The sequence below is a fragment of the Eurytemora carolleeae genome, unplaced genomic scaffold (genome assembly GCF_000591075.1).
Source record: "Eurytemora carolleeae unplaced genomic scaffold, Eaff_2.0 scaffold489, whole genome shotgun sequence".
Classification (NCBI taxonomy): Eukaryota; Metazoa; Arthropoda; class Copepoda; order Calanoida; family Temoridae; genus Eurytemora; species Eurytemora carolleeae.
In genome coordinates this window covers 23,383-40,922 of record NW_019396556.1, presented here as the reverse complement: position 1 = coordinate 40,922, position 17,540 = coordinate 23,383, and the positions used below count along the sequence as shown (strand labels likewise).

The 17,540-nt window shown below is 32.2% G+C and overlaps 1 protein-coding gene across 4 annotated transcripts; it reads left to right on the top strand.

Annotated features, from left to right (window-relative positions):
* Positions 1-1,580: 1,580 nt before the first annotated feature.
* LOC111705430 (glycerol-3-phosphate dehydrogenase [NAD(+)], cytoplasmic) lies at positions 1,581-16,652 on the top strand. 4 transcript variants are annotated; one of them, XM_023477984.1, is made up of 13 exons: positions 1,582-1,724; positions 5,020-5,069; positions 5,812-5,925; positions 6,479-6,537; positions 7,972-8,085; positions 9,441-9,501; positions 10,086-10,193; positions 11,077-11,171; positions 12,299-12,424; positions 13,217-13,352; positions 14,146-14,214; positions 15,404-15,489; positions 16,366-16,652. In XM_023477984.1, the coding sequence occupies exons 1-13, from the start codon at positions 1,604-1,606 to the stop codon at positions 16,433-16,435; spliced, it is 1,209 nt and encodes a 402-aa protein (XP_023333752.1). In that variant the 5' UTR covers positions 1,582-1,603; the 3' UTR covers positions 16,436-16,652. The 4 variants fall into 4 exon arrangements, with proteins under 4 accessions (XP_023333753.1, XP_023333752.1, XP_023333755.1 ...); XM_023477987.1 differs by lacking the exon at positions 1,582-1,724 and adding an exon at positions 3,316-3,342; XM_023477986.1 differs by lacking the exon at positions 1,582-1,724 and adding an exon at positions 4,522-4,578.
* Positions 16,653-17,540: the final 888 nt, after the last annotated feature.

Below are 17,540 nucleotides of genomic sequence, written 5' to 3'. Positions count from 1 at the left end.
GTTCCCTCCTTAAATTCTATACTATTACTCCTTAGTCCTTCTCCCCTTAGTTCTTAATTTACTCCTGTTATCATTGATCTTGTTCTCCTGGCTTCTCTCCCTCCTATAAAATCTCCTTTTCACATGTTTCACCCTTCTACTACATATACTGCAAAGTACTATACTGAAGGAGAAGGTGAACATAACTGTTATTACTCCTACCACTTTGTGACCTCCTAGCTCTCTGATATTGAATTTACATACAAGTTAAACAAAAGCAAATCTTTCCGGCTACAGTACATATCAGAAATTCTAAATTTTTATAAATTCTTCTCAATATCTTTTCAACACGAGTATTTACATGGTTGAAAACATATAATATTTAAATCTTATACATGATTTATTTTAGTTTTACGTTTATAAGTTGATTGATTGATTAACGTTTATTTCTATATGCATCATCAAATCTGTTTTGCGGCAAGCGCGCTCCTCAATTGGTAATCTCCACCACCTCAAATAGTAATCAGCCCAAAAAAGCATAACATTAAATCGTTTATTTCTTGGAAATAAGACCATATTGACCTCTTTTAATGGCCCTATGGTGTACAATATTGTTAAAGCTTTCTTTATTGCTCCTTAGTTTCGAAAATAAATCAATAAATATACCACATAAATATATTACGTTTTTTAGTTTCAAGTTTTGCTTTAAGAATGTTTGCGGCATTTTCCTCTGAATGTTGTTTTAATTTCCTTATATAGAGAGGAAACTTTAACCCATTATTAGTGGACTAAATACTTCATTTTCAGTAGGGGGTGGGATGAGACTAATTTTTCAAAATTTTATGCTTTTTCTATCCATATAATTAGTTTTGTTGTAGATGTTAAACTCGAGTAGGTGAATATAAAAATCTAAACACTGTAAAGGTTTTTTGAAAATATCTTTTAAATGGAGATGGATATTACTTAACGTGGTGTGAGATTATTTTTAGTAAATTTTAAGTATAACTTTCTATGCATATAATTAGTTTTGTTGTAGATGTTGAACTCGAGTTGGCGAATACAAAAATCTAAACACTGTAAAGGTTTTTTGAAAATATCTTTTAAATGGAGATGGATATTACAAATTTGCGTGGGATGAGATAATTTTTAGTAAACAGGCAGCCCGACCTTTTAGTATCAATTGACGCCAATCATATGAAATGCGATCATTAAAGTGGCGAATTGGATCTAAGATTCGGCTAAAATGAACTGTGCCTTGATTCTCAGTTTTTGTTGACCAAACAAATCTGAAAATAATTTGAAAATTTAGTTTAAGTCAATACAGATGGGCCATAAAACCCCGATAGATGTCGAAAATTGTGTTAAAAGTGCATTAAATTCAAATCACAGAAAACAAAATTTTACGGTGATTACTAATTGAGGTGGTGGAGGTTACCAATTGAGGAGCGCGCTTGCCGCAAAACAGATTTGGGTGGCGGTGATTACTATTTGAGGAACTCTGGACTCCCCCTTTCTTTCCCTCAGATATTGCTTTTTAAGTGCTTTATAAATGTACCGACACGACTATTTCTATTTGTGTTGTACCGGCCTGCCTACTCACTGCTCAGCTGATATAAACTCCTCAATGTGGCCGGTATTGATGTTTAGTTCGTTAAAAATACCTGTGTTAAATAAAGCAGTGAAATTTTGTCAGTTTTTAAATACACCGGGTATTAAAATCTACAACATTCCTGTATTAAGAAAAGGTAATTTAATAAAGTTTAATTTAAACAATTTTTGTTTAAATAGTTTAACGTTGCTAAAGCTTTGTTTTTTTAAATATGCACATTTTACATTATTATATATACATATAATCATAGGGTCCGTCCTAGTATACGATTTTTGGCCCCCCCCCTTTGTACAGTTTCTGTTTTATATTACTGTATAGTGTACAGTGTACAGTTTCTGTTTTATATTACTGTATATTGTACACTGTACAGTTTCTGTTTTTTTTGTTACTGTCTAGTGTACACTGTACAGTTTCTGTTTTATATTACTGTTATAGTGTACAGTGTACAGTTTCTGTTTTATATTACTGTATAGTGTACACTGTACAGCTTCTGTTTTATATTACTATATAGTGTACACTGTACAGTTTCTGTTTTATATTACTGTATAGTGTACAGTGTACAGTTTCTCTCTTATATTACTGTATAGTGTACACTGTACAGTTTCTGTTTTAAGCTTCTGTCTAGTGTACACTGTACAGTTTCTGTTTTATATTACTGTATAGTATACAGTGTACAGTTTCTTTTTTATATAACTGTATAGTGTACACTGTACAGTTTCTGTTTTATATTACTGTATAGTGTATACAGTACAGTTTCTGTTTTATATTACTGTATAGTGTACATTGTACAGTTTCTGTTTTATATTACAGTATAGTGTACAGTGTACAGTTTCTGTTTCAAACTTATGTCTAGTGTACACTGTACAGTTTCTGTTTTATATTACTGTATAGTGTACACTGTACAGTTTCTGTTTTATATTACTGTCTAGTGTACAGTGTACAGTTTCTGTTTTAAACTTCTGTCTAGTGAACACTGTACAGTTTCTGTTTTATATTACAGTATAGTGTACAGTGTACAGTTTCTGTTTCAAACTTCTGTCTAGTGTACACTGTACAGTTACTGTTTTATATTACTGTATAGTGTACACTGTACAGTTTCTGTTTTATATTACAGTATAGTGTACACTGTACAGTTTCTGTTTTCAACTTCTGTCTAGTGTACACTGTACAGTTTCTGTTTTATATTACTGTATAGTGTATACTGTACAGTTTCTGTTTTATATTACTGTATAGTGTAATTTGTACAGAATTTGTGTTTTTTATCATATTTGTGTCATTGAGCTAAGGGAAATCGAATTTAAAGGGTTTTTAAAATCTCGATTGCTTGAACTGAATTCATAGACCCAAAAAATCTGAAAAACTTTAAAAAAAAAATCAAATCTCCGTTAACAAATGAATATATGTATATCCCTTTAATAGAATTTTTAAAAAATATATATATATATAATTCAAAGAGCTTTATTACATAGATTTTCATGTATTCAGATATCAATACCGGTAAAAGAATATGTATTCCTGTGAAAGAATATGTATCCCTGTGAAAGAATATGTATCCCTGTGAAAGAATATTTATCCCTGTAAAAGAATATGTATCCCTGTAAAAGAATATGTATCCCTGTAAAAGAATATGTATCCATGTAAAAGAATAAGTATCCCTGTAAAAGAATATATATCCCTGTAAAAGAACAGATGATAAGAAAAATTTAAGCTTCAGCTTTAGTTATATTAAACACTTGATCAAAGTTGTTAAGTAGGTAGGTAACCTAACATATAAATTAAGATTATTTAATACTAGCTCAAGTGCCCAGCGTTGCCCGTTTAATTTTTTTGAAATACTGGAAAAAATTAGTATTTTGAACAAAATAAAATTTTGTAATAAAAATCTATTTTTTAGCCTGTTACCCCCAGGTTATATGCCAAGGTTTTCTTTCCCTTAAGTGCTATTGAGAAGCTATTCTCAAATCTCAGGGGGGTGCGAAGGTCCTGCCACCCCCCTGTATGCGCCCCTGTTCATTGTTAAGTATTTTTGAGGGGTTTGCAAGTTTAGTGCACATTGTAGATTTAAGCTTCTGGACTTCATTAACGATAAAATTTTAATTTCCCTGAATCGTTAGCGATTTTATTTGCGTAAACTTTTTGCTTTATAAGGTTCTCTCAACCATAACTTTAGATTAGTACTTTGCAAAATATATATTTAATTCGGGTTAAAACGGAAATAAAATTAATTACTGAACTGTATTTGTATTTGTATTATACTAATGTTAAAAGCATTGTCCAGAATTTAAAAATGTTTGATAAAGAATAAAATTGTTAATTTTTAACTTAAGTCTAAAATTAATAAATTTATTCAGTGAACATTTTTTCTACTTCATATACGACTTTTAAAAAACAAAAGAATTGTTTTTTTTTTCGTTATCAATGTGAAATACTAGTTGGAATTCACAGCTTTCCCCGGGTTTTAAAAATTTCAGCCAATGTCCAGCCGTTTACTTAATTCGCAAAAATGTATTAATAATGATAAAACTTTTTTCTGTTTAAATATACATTTTGAGAAGTATAAATCTTCCAAGACAAAATAATAAAACGTTTCTTTAAAAAAAAAAACAATTTCAGAATTTTCTTTGTTGCTATTAATTTATTTGCGTTTTGTTGTATTTTATAAAAATTGAAAAATTTTAATCAAAAAAGTCTTTGATATTTACTTAAAATATTCAAAAAGAAAATCCCGCAGCGGGAACGTTAAATTTCAACGTAAAACTTATTTTAATTGATTAAAAATTCCATTGTTTACATAAACTACACAAAGATAAGAAACTTCAAGGAATGATTTTTCGATTTTGAATATAACATACGTTCTTAAAAATAAAAATCATTAGAATTGTGTTACCCCTCTTAATTCTAGAAATCCACAAGTTTAATCAAAAAAATCTACGAAAACTAACAATACTGTTTAAACCTCTTTATCGAAAGAAGACAACGGTTAATTAAAGGTATGTTTTATTTTGAAAATGTCTAATGTAACATTATTAGCATTGCTTGGATTTTATTAAAAGTGTTTTATTCGAAATTTGGCTTCAAGCCCATATTATATTTGTGCACGTTTACAGACAATGGAACGATTACTATTTTTAAGCGAAATATGTAAACAGCAAAACACGGCAAGAGATTTCAAGGGTGACAATATAAACTCTTTTAAATATAGTAGGAGGGGATGGAGGGGGGGGGGGTTCCAAGGAAATAATGATCATCAATTTTTTTAAACTACTGATGTTTGAATAAAAGGAACATGGTTTAAGTTAAAAAGGCAGCAACTCTGAGTTTGCTTAAATATCAAATTTCCGCATACTTGCATACCTAAATATATTTATGCACTGACTACGAGATCTCATTTTATTCGTTAATTAACATTTTTTTAATAGTATTGTTTTCAGGAGTTAAGCAGTTAGCAACAAGCTTTCATTCAAGCATGACACCAAAAAAGGTTTTTTTCTCAAACTTTTATCCAGCTCACGTTTTTTATCTTAAGTTTAAAATTTAGAAGAAAGAATAATTAGGACCATTAAAAGTGAAAATAATAAACGTTCTTCTGGCCTTTTAAGATTAGTTTTTTTCACGAGAATGCAATAACCCTTTGAATTCAATAAACGTGAATAATTGAAAACCTATTGTATGTTAAGGTTTGTATTATTGGGTCTGTTAACCTATTGTATGTTAAGGTTTGTATTATTGGGTCTGTAAACCTATTGTATGTTTAGGTTTGTATTATTGGGTCTGTAAACCTATTGTATGTTTAGGTTTGTATTATTGGGTCTGTAAACCTATTGTATGTTAAGGTTTGTATTATTGGTTCTGTAAACCTATTGTATGTTTATGTTTGTATTATTGGGTCTGTAAACCTATTGCATGTTTAGGTTTGTATTATTGGGTCTGGAAACTTATTGTATATTAAGGTTTGTATTATTGGGTCTGGAAACCTATTGTATATTAAGGTTTGTATTATTGGGTCTGGAAACCTATTGTATATTTAGATTTGTATTATTGGGTCTGGAAACCTATTGTAAGTAAAGGTTTGTATTATTGGGTCTGGAAACTTATTGTATATTAAGATTTGTATTATTGGGTCTGTAAACCTATTGTATGTTAAGGTTTGTATTATTAGTTCTGGAAACCTATTGTATATTAAGGTTTGTTTTATTGGTTTTGGAAACTTATTGAATATTAAGGTTTGTATTGTTGGATCTGGAAACTGGGGTTCAGCTATTGCTCGTCTTGTTGGTTACAATGCTGCTCGTCTTCCAGATAGATTCAACCCTACAGTCAACATGTGGGTCTTTGAGGTAATAAAGTATTTTTTTAAATTATTATATTATAAAAATGTACTTTTAATAAATGAAACCCATGCAACTCGATAGGGTGGGGGATGCACATCACAAATCGGAAGAGCTAAGGGTGATTGCGCCCCCGAATTGCGCCATTGCTTTTGTGAAGGATCCTCATCATAGGAAAAATCTAAATTTTCAATGAATCCTTCAAAAAGTCGACGCTTATAAAACGCGTCCTTTTTATCATAATTAAAAATCATGATGGAAATGTTTATATATTATTCGACAGTTAAACATTATCTATTTGTCTCAAAAAAAAAGAATGGCGCAAAAAGCCTTGACATTTGCGTTGAATGAGGGTCTCCAATCGGAATTCGGTTGCGCGAAAGTGCGCAGAACTATGCGGAATTGCGCGCAACTTATCTAGCATTGTGCTGAAATGTGCGGAAATCACATGGCCCGCAATTGTGTGCAAGTAAAATCCACTTGCATTGGAAACCCTAGTTAAAATTTAAATCGAAATGAGTAAATGCTTAAAGGAGAAATTACAAGGAAAATTAATATTTAGGAGAAGGTTAATGGAAGAAACTTAACTGAGATAATCAACACAGATCATGAGAATGTGAAGTAAGTTTATTTCTGTATATTCAATAAAGTTTTTAAATAACAGATTCAAAATTAAATAAAAATTTTTAAAAGCATTGAAGTATTCCAATATTTCCCACTTGTAACACAATACTTTGGGATTCCTGGGGTTTATTAGCGTACTTAAATTGTTTGTTAATCCTAAACGGTTTGATTGAAAGAAATTTTAAAGTGACTTAAAGGGATAGACCGGCTATGTAAGGTTGTTGAACTGAGTATGCAGTGTTGTGGAAAGCTTCTTTAGGATTTATTTGAGACATAAAAAAACTTTTTAAATATATGTATATCCTGAGTTTGAGCGCAAATTTGACGTTCAAAACTCCTACTTTTCAGAAAATCTTTGTGAATAATGAGAAACTAGAATAACAAGAAAATAGAAACTAATAATTGTACAAGATTACTTATTTTCGATGATAAGATTAATATTTATTTTCTCAACATGTTCCTAAACAGTTTATACTGTCAAGTTTTGTTTACATTTTTCGTTGCTGTTATTTAGTAATTAAAAAAACCGATTCTGAAAACGTATCTACCCCCAAAGTAGGAGTTTTGAACGTCGAATTTGCGCTCAAACTCAGGATTTACAGATCCTTAAAAAAGGTTTATATACCTCAAATGAATCCTAAAGAAGCTTTCCACAAAACTGCATACTCAGTTCAACTACTTTACATAGCCGGTCTGTCCTTATGAAATTTTATTCTTTTAAGTTCTGGAAGGTTTTAGGAGTCTTCAATAGTTTCTGTTAAAAAAAAAGAGGATAAGAAAATGACCTCCCCCCCCCTTTCAAAACTTTTAATTGATTCTCAAGGTGTCGAGTGTACACAAAATGGCTGAAATTCAAGACAGTTTTGAACAGTGTTAAAAAGTTTAAAATTTTATAATTTATACTCATTGTGTTATTGTTTAAAATGTGAATAAGATTACCCTGTTTCCGTAGCTTATTTTGTTTAATTCAAACCGTATTTTATCAACAGTTTTATTGAACTTGATAAACTTTGACGATTTATTTATTTGCAAATTTATATTTTTTAGTTTTACCCTGTGCAAATTAGATAAGACAAGCCAGGCCTTCGTGTTGCTATACTAAAAAAGCAAAAAAAATGAATTCAGAAAAAAATATGAATTCAGTGCGCTCCACGGTAAACTGGAGGTCCTGGTAAAAAGTACAACGAGCCTTAACTTGAAAACCCTTTTTTACTTATAAATGTAGATTTTTAGTTTTTGCTATTTTATACTTTTTTGTTGGAATAATGTATTTTAAATACTTAAGTAAATAAGATCTTTACGCTGTTTTGAACAGATTTTAAATAAGAGATCCAAATATGACTGAAAATATTCTAATACAGACAGGATGCACTTCACTGTAGTTGGTTTTACGTTGCTCTTCACCATCTCCTTTACTCATGTTTAATGAAGGTATCTGCCTGGACGGAAACTGCCTGAAAATGTCGTAGCTGTCCCTGATATATCTGATGCTGCTCTTGATGCTGATCTTCTTATTTTTGTTCTTCCTCATCAGTTCATAAAACGGTAGGGGAGCAGTTCATTTAACGGTAGGGGAGCAGTTCATTAAACGGTAGGGGAGCTGTTAATTAAACGGTAGGGAGCCATTCATTGAACGGTAGGGGAGCAGTTCATTAAACGGTAGGGGAGCAGTTCATTAAACGGTAGGGGGGCGTTTCTTTAACGGTAGGGAAGCAGTTCATTGAACGGTAGGGGAGCAGTTCATTAAACGGTAGGGGAGCAGTTCATTAAACGGTAGGGGAGCTGTTCATTAAAAGGTAGGGAAGCAGTTCATTGAACGGTAGGGGAGCAGTTCATTAAACGGTAGGGGAGCAGTTCACTAAACGGCAGGGGAGCTGTTCATTAAACGATAGGGGAGCAGTTCATTAAACAGTAGGGGAGCTGTTTATTAAACGATAGTTGAGCAGTTCATTAAACAGTAGGGAGCCATTCATTTAACGGTAGGGGAGCAGTTCATTAAACGGTAGGGGAGCTGTTCATTAAACGGTAGGGGAGCAATTCATTAAACGGTAGGGGAGCTGTTCATTAAACGATAGGGGAGCAGTTCATTAAACAGTAGGGAGCCATTCATTTAACGGTAGGGGAGCAGTTCATTAAACGGTAGGGGAGCCATTCATTTAACGGTAGAGGAGCAGTTCATTAAACGGTAGGGGAGCAGTTCATTAAACGGTAGGGGAGCAGTTCATTAAACGGTATGGGAGCTGTTCATTAAACGGTAGGGGAGCAGTTCATTAAACTAGGGGAGCAGTTCATTAAAAGGTAGGGGAGCAGTTCATTTAACGGTAGGGAAGCAGTACATTAAACGGTAGAAGAGCAGTTCATTAAACGATAGGGGAGCTGTTCATTAAACGGTAGGGGAGCAGTTCATTAAACGGTAGGGGAGCAGTTCATTAAACGGTAGGGAAGCAGTTCATTAAACGGTAGGGGAGTGTTTTAATAAATAGTAGGGGAGCAGTTCATTAAACGGTAGGGGAGCAGTTCAAAAAAGTTAGTGAAGCGTCTGTAACAAAAAACAATTTTGAAAAATATAGCTCGTCTGGAATAACTGTTAACCACAAAAGATGTGTGGGAAGAGGGTGCGGCAGGGGCATAGAGTTTATGTCTAAAAATTCTGTTCTTTTAATACAGTAAGAACCAGAAAACTGTGAAATAGGAAGACGACATTATGGCAATCCCCAAGCGTATTTGATGTTGTTACAAGGGAAACATTGTAATTGTAACTTACTAAATGGGTCTATTTACACTTCACAATTGCTATGTCTCGTGTTCAATGGACTATTTTAAAGTCATAACTTGAGTCTACAAGTCGTCTTCCTATTCCAGAGTTTTCTGATTCTAACTGTACATAATATATTGTTAAGGTCCTGTGCCCCCCTATGTGGTAAACTCAAACCAGATGCTAAAGGAATATCATTAGTCAAGGTAAATTTATAATGTTTATATATTCTAATTTCTAACCAGTTTCAAGAAAACATATTTTAAATCAGTTTTTACAAACCATTAGAAGGAAGTGTGCATACACAAGGCAAGGGATTTGGGGTCTGTGAAGAAGGTTTATTGATTATTCAAAATACTCTATTAAAAAAATTGAGTAGAAAACGTGTCTTATTGCAGGTCTAAATTTCGATTATGTTCTCTAAATATTTTAATTTTTATAACTGCACTTACCTTTATTTTTTTGTTAAATATTTTGTACAGAGATAAAAGAGACAGAACTTCCTATTCAAAATACGTAATTAAAAAGAGAAGATCGACATAATGAAAAGTGCTGATGAATTTATTAACCATGGTGAACTAGTTTATTACACTTATTAGTTCCTTTTAGTAGGGTTAATTGCATCTCCAGTCTCCACTATAGACTATAAAGGAGATTGTCAAATATATATGTGACGTCGTCGTTACGACTTATTGACCTCACAGCTTCTGCAGTACAGTACAGTGCAGTACGTGAAGTACGTGCAGTACAGGAGAGGTCAATTAATACCGAACTTATTTAACTATTTTAGGGGTTTGCTACTCCTCCTGGTGGTGGAGTCAAGCTTATCAGTGAAGTAATTCAGTCAGAGCTCAACCTTCCCATATCCGTCCTAATGGGAGCCAACCTGGCCAACGAGGTAGGAACACAGAGCCCGAAACTTAAGAAGGAGTATCGTAATCAAACCCAGTATCGGAAACCCGATTTCATGAATGGAGTCAGGCAGTTTTGTAGATACCAATATTTTTGGTAAGAAATATTATTTTATGTGGTTTCTTTACATTTTCTTTTTGTTTTCTGATTTCTTAAATTATAATCTAAGCAAATTCATAGATCCCAAATAGTAGTTTCTTTTAAAGATACTTTTTAAATATCCGGTTCAGGGGGTTGTGGGCTCACATGCATCCAACCAATCCATTTTTTGCTTAAAACACACTGGGTCCACCACATATTGGGTTCACTAGGCGGGCTAGTACGAGTAAATGTGTTAGGGTACGGTTATACTAGACTGGTAAATCCACGTTCATGAACATGTGGTAAAGGTCCGTTATTGGAACGGGTATGGGACGGTGCTTCCCACACCTGGCGGCGGTCTGGAGGGAGGAGGAGGGGTCCACATTGGGGTCTTTTGTAGATTCCATTTTTTATTGTTCTTTATATTTGTTAATTGTGAGTTTGACACCAATATTTAGAATGTGTCCATCGAACTGTTGTCGGTTCTCTAAAAAACATATAAAGGAAATGGGACTCTAAGATATTTTTTATTTAGTTTTGATTAAGGTGCCATTACCAATTCATATCGGTTCTTTTGAAACATGTTTCTAAAATTATAAAACATCTGGCTTTGGCTCTTCGAGATTAAGATATTCTCGAGAATTTTACAGCAATAAACTTGATTTGATACTTGTTGACATTCTTTTTAAAGAAAATATTTACAAATTCATTTAAGAAATCATAATAAATTTTGCATATGATGATTTGACTGTTGATTTTTACTGAATTATTATTATTTTTATTATTAGGTCGCAGATGAGAAGTTTTGTGAAACTACTATAGGAGCTACAGAACCAGGGGTAGGAGAGGATTTTAAACTTCTCTTTCAGACTTCTAACTTCAGGTTCTTTATACCTTGACTTCTACTCTGTTAAACAACTGTAATCGTAAATTCAAGTAACCGTTCTCGTATATAGAGGGGAAATCTGGTACTCTTTCAATCTGTATAATCTCATCATAGTAAAACTAGATATGTTTTTTTCTAGTATAAAATTGATTATTTTTTAATGTGTGTTCTCTTTAAACCCGACTTGCGGATACAGTGAAAAAAAAGGAAAAGAAGGAAAGTGCCACTTTTACAGATGGAGAAACGACGATAATAGCTAATTCTTGTTGTTTTCAGATGGAGATTTTAACGCTAATTCGATAATGCCAATTATAAATGAAAGGCCACTTAAATTACGTCTACAGTGTATTTTATTTATTTAAGCAAAGCTGTTTTAAACTCGGTCTTCTCCTCCCGAAAATGTGAATTTTGATTTAACAGTTTTGCAGGATAAATGGACGGAAATATTGGAAATTTTGTACAACGTACGTAAACAGTAAACACTCGTGCTCAGAAAATACTTTAATCAAAATTGACATTCAAAGCAGTTCAGATAAAAATTTTCTGATTAATAGTTAACTGTACAAAGGAATTGAGTCTTTGTAACAAACTCTGATTTTCTAATATCTATTTTTTTCAACTGATGGTGTAAACCTTTGATATTTCAAACTTAAATTTTTCATCTAACAGAATTCATAGTTTGAAATAGCTCAGGTCTACGGCATTGGATTACAAAAATAGATATTAGAAAATCATAGTTTGTGACAAAGATTTTAGATTACAATTTTGACTATAGTGTACTTTCTTCATACATTGTTTCTTATTGTAAAATGTACATATACTAGGCTTTCAGGGCGGAGCCCATCTTCTAAGTTCTATTTCAATTGTGAACATTTTCTCTTTGTATACATTAAAACAATAAAAATAAAATTCTCAGATTTTCAAAATTTAAAGAAATTAATTTGTAAATTTTGATCATCCATAAACCTTTCCTGTGGTCATGTAAGGTCCCACGCAAATGTTGGGCCCGATCGGTTCAGCCGTTTTGCCGTTTATTGACAGACAGACAAGTTGAGTATATATTTATATAAGTAAGCTGTGTTTATGCAGTATATGTATTGCACAATATATAAATGTCTGTTTAGAGTGACTGTTGTGTCTGATGCCTCTACAGTGGAGATCTGTGGAGCATTAAAGAATATAGTTGCTTGTGCTGCAGGATACTGTGATGGATTACAGATGGGAGATAATACTAAAGCAGCTGCTATCAGGTTTATTCTTACAAACATGAACCATCAATCAGTCGATCCATTCTTTCTTCTTCAACCTTGTTTCTTGGCATTTGCTCGTACCATTCCTCATTTCCTTTCGTCATTTCATTCTGGCTTCCTCCTTTCGTCATTTCCTTTTGGCTTCTTCCTTGCTTCATTTCCTTTTGGCTTCCTCCCTGCGTCATTTCCTTTTGGCTTCTTCCTCAGCTCTCCTAACTTTTACCTTTCGTATTTTCCTTTACAATTTTCTTTTCTTTCACTTCATTTTTTGTTCCTATTCAATATGCTGTATTTGTCTAGGTAAGGATGATCTGGTATATATCTAGGTTAGAATTAAAGGATATGGTCTGGTATGGAGAAAGTATATATCTTGGTTAGGATTAAAGGAGATGGTCTGGTATGGAGAAAGTGTATATTTAGGTCATGATTAGAAAATATGATCTGGTACATATCTAGGTTAGGATTAAAGGAGATGATCTGGTACATATCTAGGTTAGGATTAAAGGAGATGATCCTGGTATATATCTAGGTTATGATTAAAGGAGATGATCTGGTATATATCTAGGTTAGGATTAAAGGAGATGATCTGGTATGCACCTAGGTTAGGATTAAAGGAGATGATCTGGTAAATATCTAGGTTAGGATTAAAGGAGATGATCTGGTATATATTAAGTTTAGGATCAAAGGAGATGATCTAGTATATATCTAGTTTAGGATTAAAGGAGATGATCTGGTACATATCTAGGTAAGGATTAAATGAGAAGATCTGGTATGGAGAAAGTATATATCTAGGTTAGGATTAAAGGAGATGATCTGGTATGGAGAAAGATTCTATCCCGGTGGTAAACTCTCTACCTACCTGGAGTCCTGTGGTATAGCTGATCTAATAACTACATGCTATGGTGGAAGGAACAGGAGGGTTTCAGAGGTAATATGAGAATTTAAAAACAAATATACAGGGCTGGGTTTCAGAGGTAATATGAGAATTTAGAAACAAATATATAGGGCTGGGTTTCAGAGGTAATATAATAATTTAGAAACAAATATATAGGGCTGGGTTTCAGAGGTAATATAATAATTTAGAAACAAATATACAGGGTTGGGTTTCATAGGTAATATGATAATTTAGAAACAAATATATAGGGCTGGGCACGTTTACACTTTCTTCCGATCATTGGTTTCGATTTGTTAGAAAGTCATTGTAAAACTATTTAACGACAATGTGATTCCTAAATTTTAGCAATCCCTTTCTATGGGTTCCTCCGACCAATAATGATAAAATTCATTAAAATTTGAACTGTGTTCATAATGCAATAATAATAAAGAGTCTTGAATCTTGACATTTTAGTCGATTCTGAGAGTTTTATTTTTACAAAATAAACATTATAATACAAAAACTGAGGCCAATGAAATCCTCTCTCATAATATTTGTCTATTTTAAAAAAAACATAAATAATCTTTTAAGAAGTTTCTGGAATCAATATTAAAAATGCTGAAATTAATCTAAGTATTGATCTTAAATGGCATCTAAACAGTTCCAATTATGCAGGATTGCGTATACATCTTGTTTTATACAGGTTGCCCCAATAAACATGGGAATTGCGTGACGATTTTGATATCGTCGTTGTAAATGATTTTTGGATTCAGTATGGTGATTTCCCATGTTTATTGGGACACCCTGTATAATTCGTATAATAAATTCAAAATAAAATATATATTAGGCGTTTGTGAGAACCCGTAAACCATTGGTTGAGCTTGAAGCTGAAATGCTTAATGGACAAAAACTACAGGTACAATAACTTTTCATTTATTTAATGTCTTTATTACGAAAACTACAGGTACAATAACTTTTCATATATTTAATGTCTTTATTACGAAAACTTATTTGTGTATTTATATGTTTTTCCAGATTTTCTCATGTTTAGAAATACTTCATTTATTTATTTTCTTTTGAAGGTTTTTAAAAATTTGAAATACTTAACATCGAATTTTTTTTCTCATTTTTTAAAACATAAAACATAACAAAACAAAATATAATATTTCTGCAAGCATTTAAAGGGACAGACCGGCATATGTAAAGTAGTTAAACTGAGTATGCAGTGTTGTGGACAAATTCTTTAGGATTCATTTGAGACATATCACACATTTTAAATATCTGAAATCCGGAGTTTGAGCGCAAAGTCGACGTTCAAAATTGTACTTTTGTGTGGATACGTTTTCAGAATTGAATTTCTTATTATTAAATAACGACGACAAAAAATGTAAAAAAAAATCTATATTAAACTTATTAATTGTTTAGGAATAGGTTGAGAAAATAAAAATTATTCTTATCATCGAAAATAAGTTATCTTCTTCAGTTATTATTTTCTAAAATCTCTCTTTAATCACAAAGATTTTCTGGATTTTTATTAAAAAGACGACATTTAAAGAGTTAAAAAAAAATATGCGAACGAATTCATAGAAAATAAGAAATTCAATATAATGATGAAAATGGAAATAATTGATTCTAACTTCGATTTATTGACAAATTTTTTTTGAGAAATATGTTCCTTATCATCTAATGAGTTTAATATAGAATTTTTACTATATTTTTCGTCGTCGTTATTTTATAATTAAAAAAACGATTCTGAAAACGTACCCACCCAAATTCATGATTGTGTACGTCGACTTTGCGCTTAACCTCAGTAATTATACTTCGTGGAAACGTTTTATATGTCTCAAACGAATCCTAAAGAATTTGTCCACAACACTGCATACTCAGTTCAACTTTCATACATTGCCGGTCTGTCCCTTTAGCTCTTATAGGTAACTAATGAGTAAACGGAAGAAAGAAAAAATATAAAAATGTTATTTTATCTATTTTTAGTCTTAGTTCTTTAAAATCAGAAGTTTTCCGTTAACCTTTTCGCACATTTAGATATTCACTAAAAATTGAGAAATGAATTATTTTGTTAAAATAATTTAAAAATATTTATCCAGGGACCTGAGACAGCAGCTGAGGTTAATATTCTGCTAACACGTGAAGGTTTAGAGGATAAGTTTCCTCTCTTTACTATGGTTCACAGGTAGGAATTTCATGTTGGGATATTGACAAACTAGAGCAGTTTATTCTTGTCCTCACCTTTACTCTAGTCCTCTTGTGATGGTTCTTGTCCTGCCTGTCCTGTCTAGATGTTCTAGTTGTCCATTTTGATGTGTGTAAGAACCATGATGAGGATGATGTCCATGTTTACGTCCATATTGTCTTTTCTTCTCTTCCCCCCAACATTCATCATTTGATTTGATTTGATAAAAAGAAAAGAAATAAGATAAGAGTTTCAGAGGACCTCGGCTTAATAACGGGCATTTTAAAATAGAGGGCATTGAAAATCTATAATTTACAATCTGTAAAAGTACATATTGGAGATTCTATTTAATATTTATGCAACTATTATACTAAGGATTTGAAACAAATCTGGTATTGTGGACACATACTTGATATTCTTGATTTCTGGTATTTGAAGATCTAAGCTTTAGTAATAACTAGTAATAACTACCACATTTTAAGAAAACGAAAAACATTAGACTGGGACCAAGAAACTCCATTTCTAAAAACCGCATCTGAATAGCTAAACTATACTCATGCTAAAAGTCTTGTATTGCACCTGTTTTTGGCAAACCCTGTCAAGTGTCAAGTTAGTTTGTAAACTTTTATATTGTTTAATTTAATTTTGCTTTAGACAAATATAAATGATGAATAAAAATAATAATGACGGTCTTACCCCTGGTCTTTAATTTCAATTGCTTTTGTTGTTTCCGGATAAAAGAGAAGAGAGGGGATTTTAAGCTTAAAATGGTTTTCTAAGCGTATTTTTGCTGGGGTAGTTTATAGAGGGGTGTAGTGTTGGTACGGGGGAGATTTTTTGGTATTCCTTAGATTTTCTAAGAAATGTTTATTTTAGGATATGTACTGGAGAACAAACACCGGAGCAACTCATCAACTGCCTTAGATCTCACCCAGCCAATCTGTAGTACTGTACAGTGTACTGTACTGTACACCTATTATCAGTTTTGCTTGTACAGTTGTACAATCAAACACAGCACTGCAATTTAACAATCATACAATGTGTATTTATTTTTAATATACATTAATCTCGCAAATTATACAAACTTTTGAGCACAAATAACTTGGAAATACATAATAATTGTTTCAATATTTCAGTTTATAAATAAATCCAGTCCATATATAGTCTTCCATCATAAAGTGGTATAAAGTTTTCATAATTGTGTTCTTTTTATTATTTTCTTCAACTGTTAAAGGTGTATTTTTTAATAAACTGCAATATTATGCATTACTTAGAGCTGTATGCACAGAAACAGTGAGGGTTTATGTAAAGTTATCTAATCTACCGATATTGAAGAATATATTTTTTTTTATGACGCCATACAAATCTACTATCTAGCTTGGTAATCCAGCTCTGGTTGGAAAAAGGGTTTTCCCTTTGGGTCATTCTTTTTTCCACTCACCTACCCCCTGGATGTCACCATCTCAGATTTTGATGAAATTAAAATAATCACATATCAAGTTATGTATAAGAAAAAGAAAAAAATTAGTTCTCTGCGACCACTGGATTGAAACTTGCGAGCATAAAAATTGCAGCCCTCAAATGGACCTTGGAAACTTCAATAAGCTATAAACATTTTTTGTTTTTAGGATAATCAACTCATTGGTGGTCCAATTTTATTCCGATGCCTCTTTTTGTACTAGGTTGATCCAGGAGTTTGCTTACCTCCGAAGGTGGAAAAAAAAAAAACTAAACTAATTCATGTGAGGTATCAAACCATAGGTTATTTAGTGTTTCAATCCCATTTGAGGCCCATCTCTAACCATAGAGGATACTAAGTTTAGGTATCTGACCTCCGGAGATCATAATATAAAGATACATCAAACCATGGGTTTTGGTGTTCCTCTTCCTGACCAAAGAAAATATTGAAGGTATCTAACCTCCGGAACTCAAAATCCAAAATCAATGAAAATAAGTCTCGGTGACCTCAAAGCTCCTCTAGGGTTGACTTTATTATCAAATCGAATATAACCAGTTACATGTCAGAAACTACTCAACTTAAAACTTTTAAA

Excerpts from the sequence above, each read along its gene's own strand:
- LOC111705430 (XM_023477984.1), top strand. The coding sequence starts at position 1,604 with ATGTGGCCGGTATTGATGTTTAGTTCGTTAAAAATACCTGTGTTAAAT. Across the intron at positions 6,538-7,971 it reads ACAGATCATGAGAATGTGAA|GTATCTGCCTGGACGGAAAC; the intron begins GTAAGTTTATTT and ends TGTTTAATGAAG. Across the intron at positions 11,172-12,298 it reads TTTCAGACTTCTAACTTCAG|AGTGACTGTTGTGTCTGATG; the intron begins GTTCTTTATACC and ends ATGTCTGTTTAG.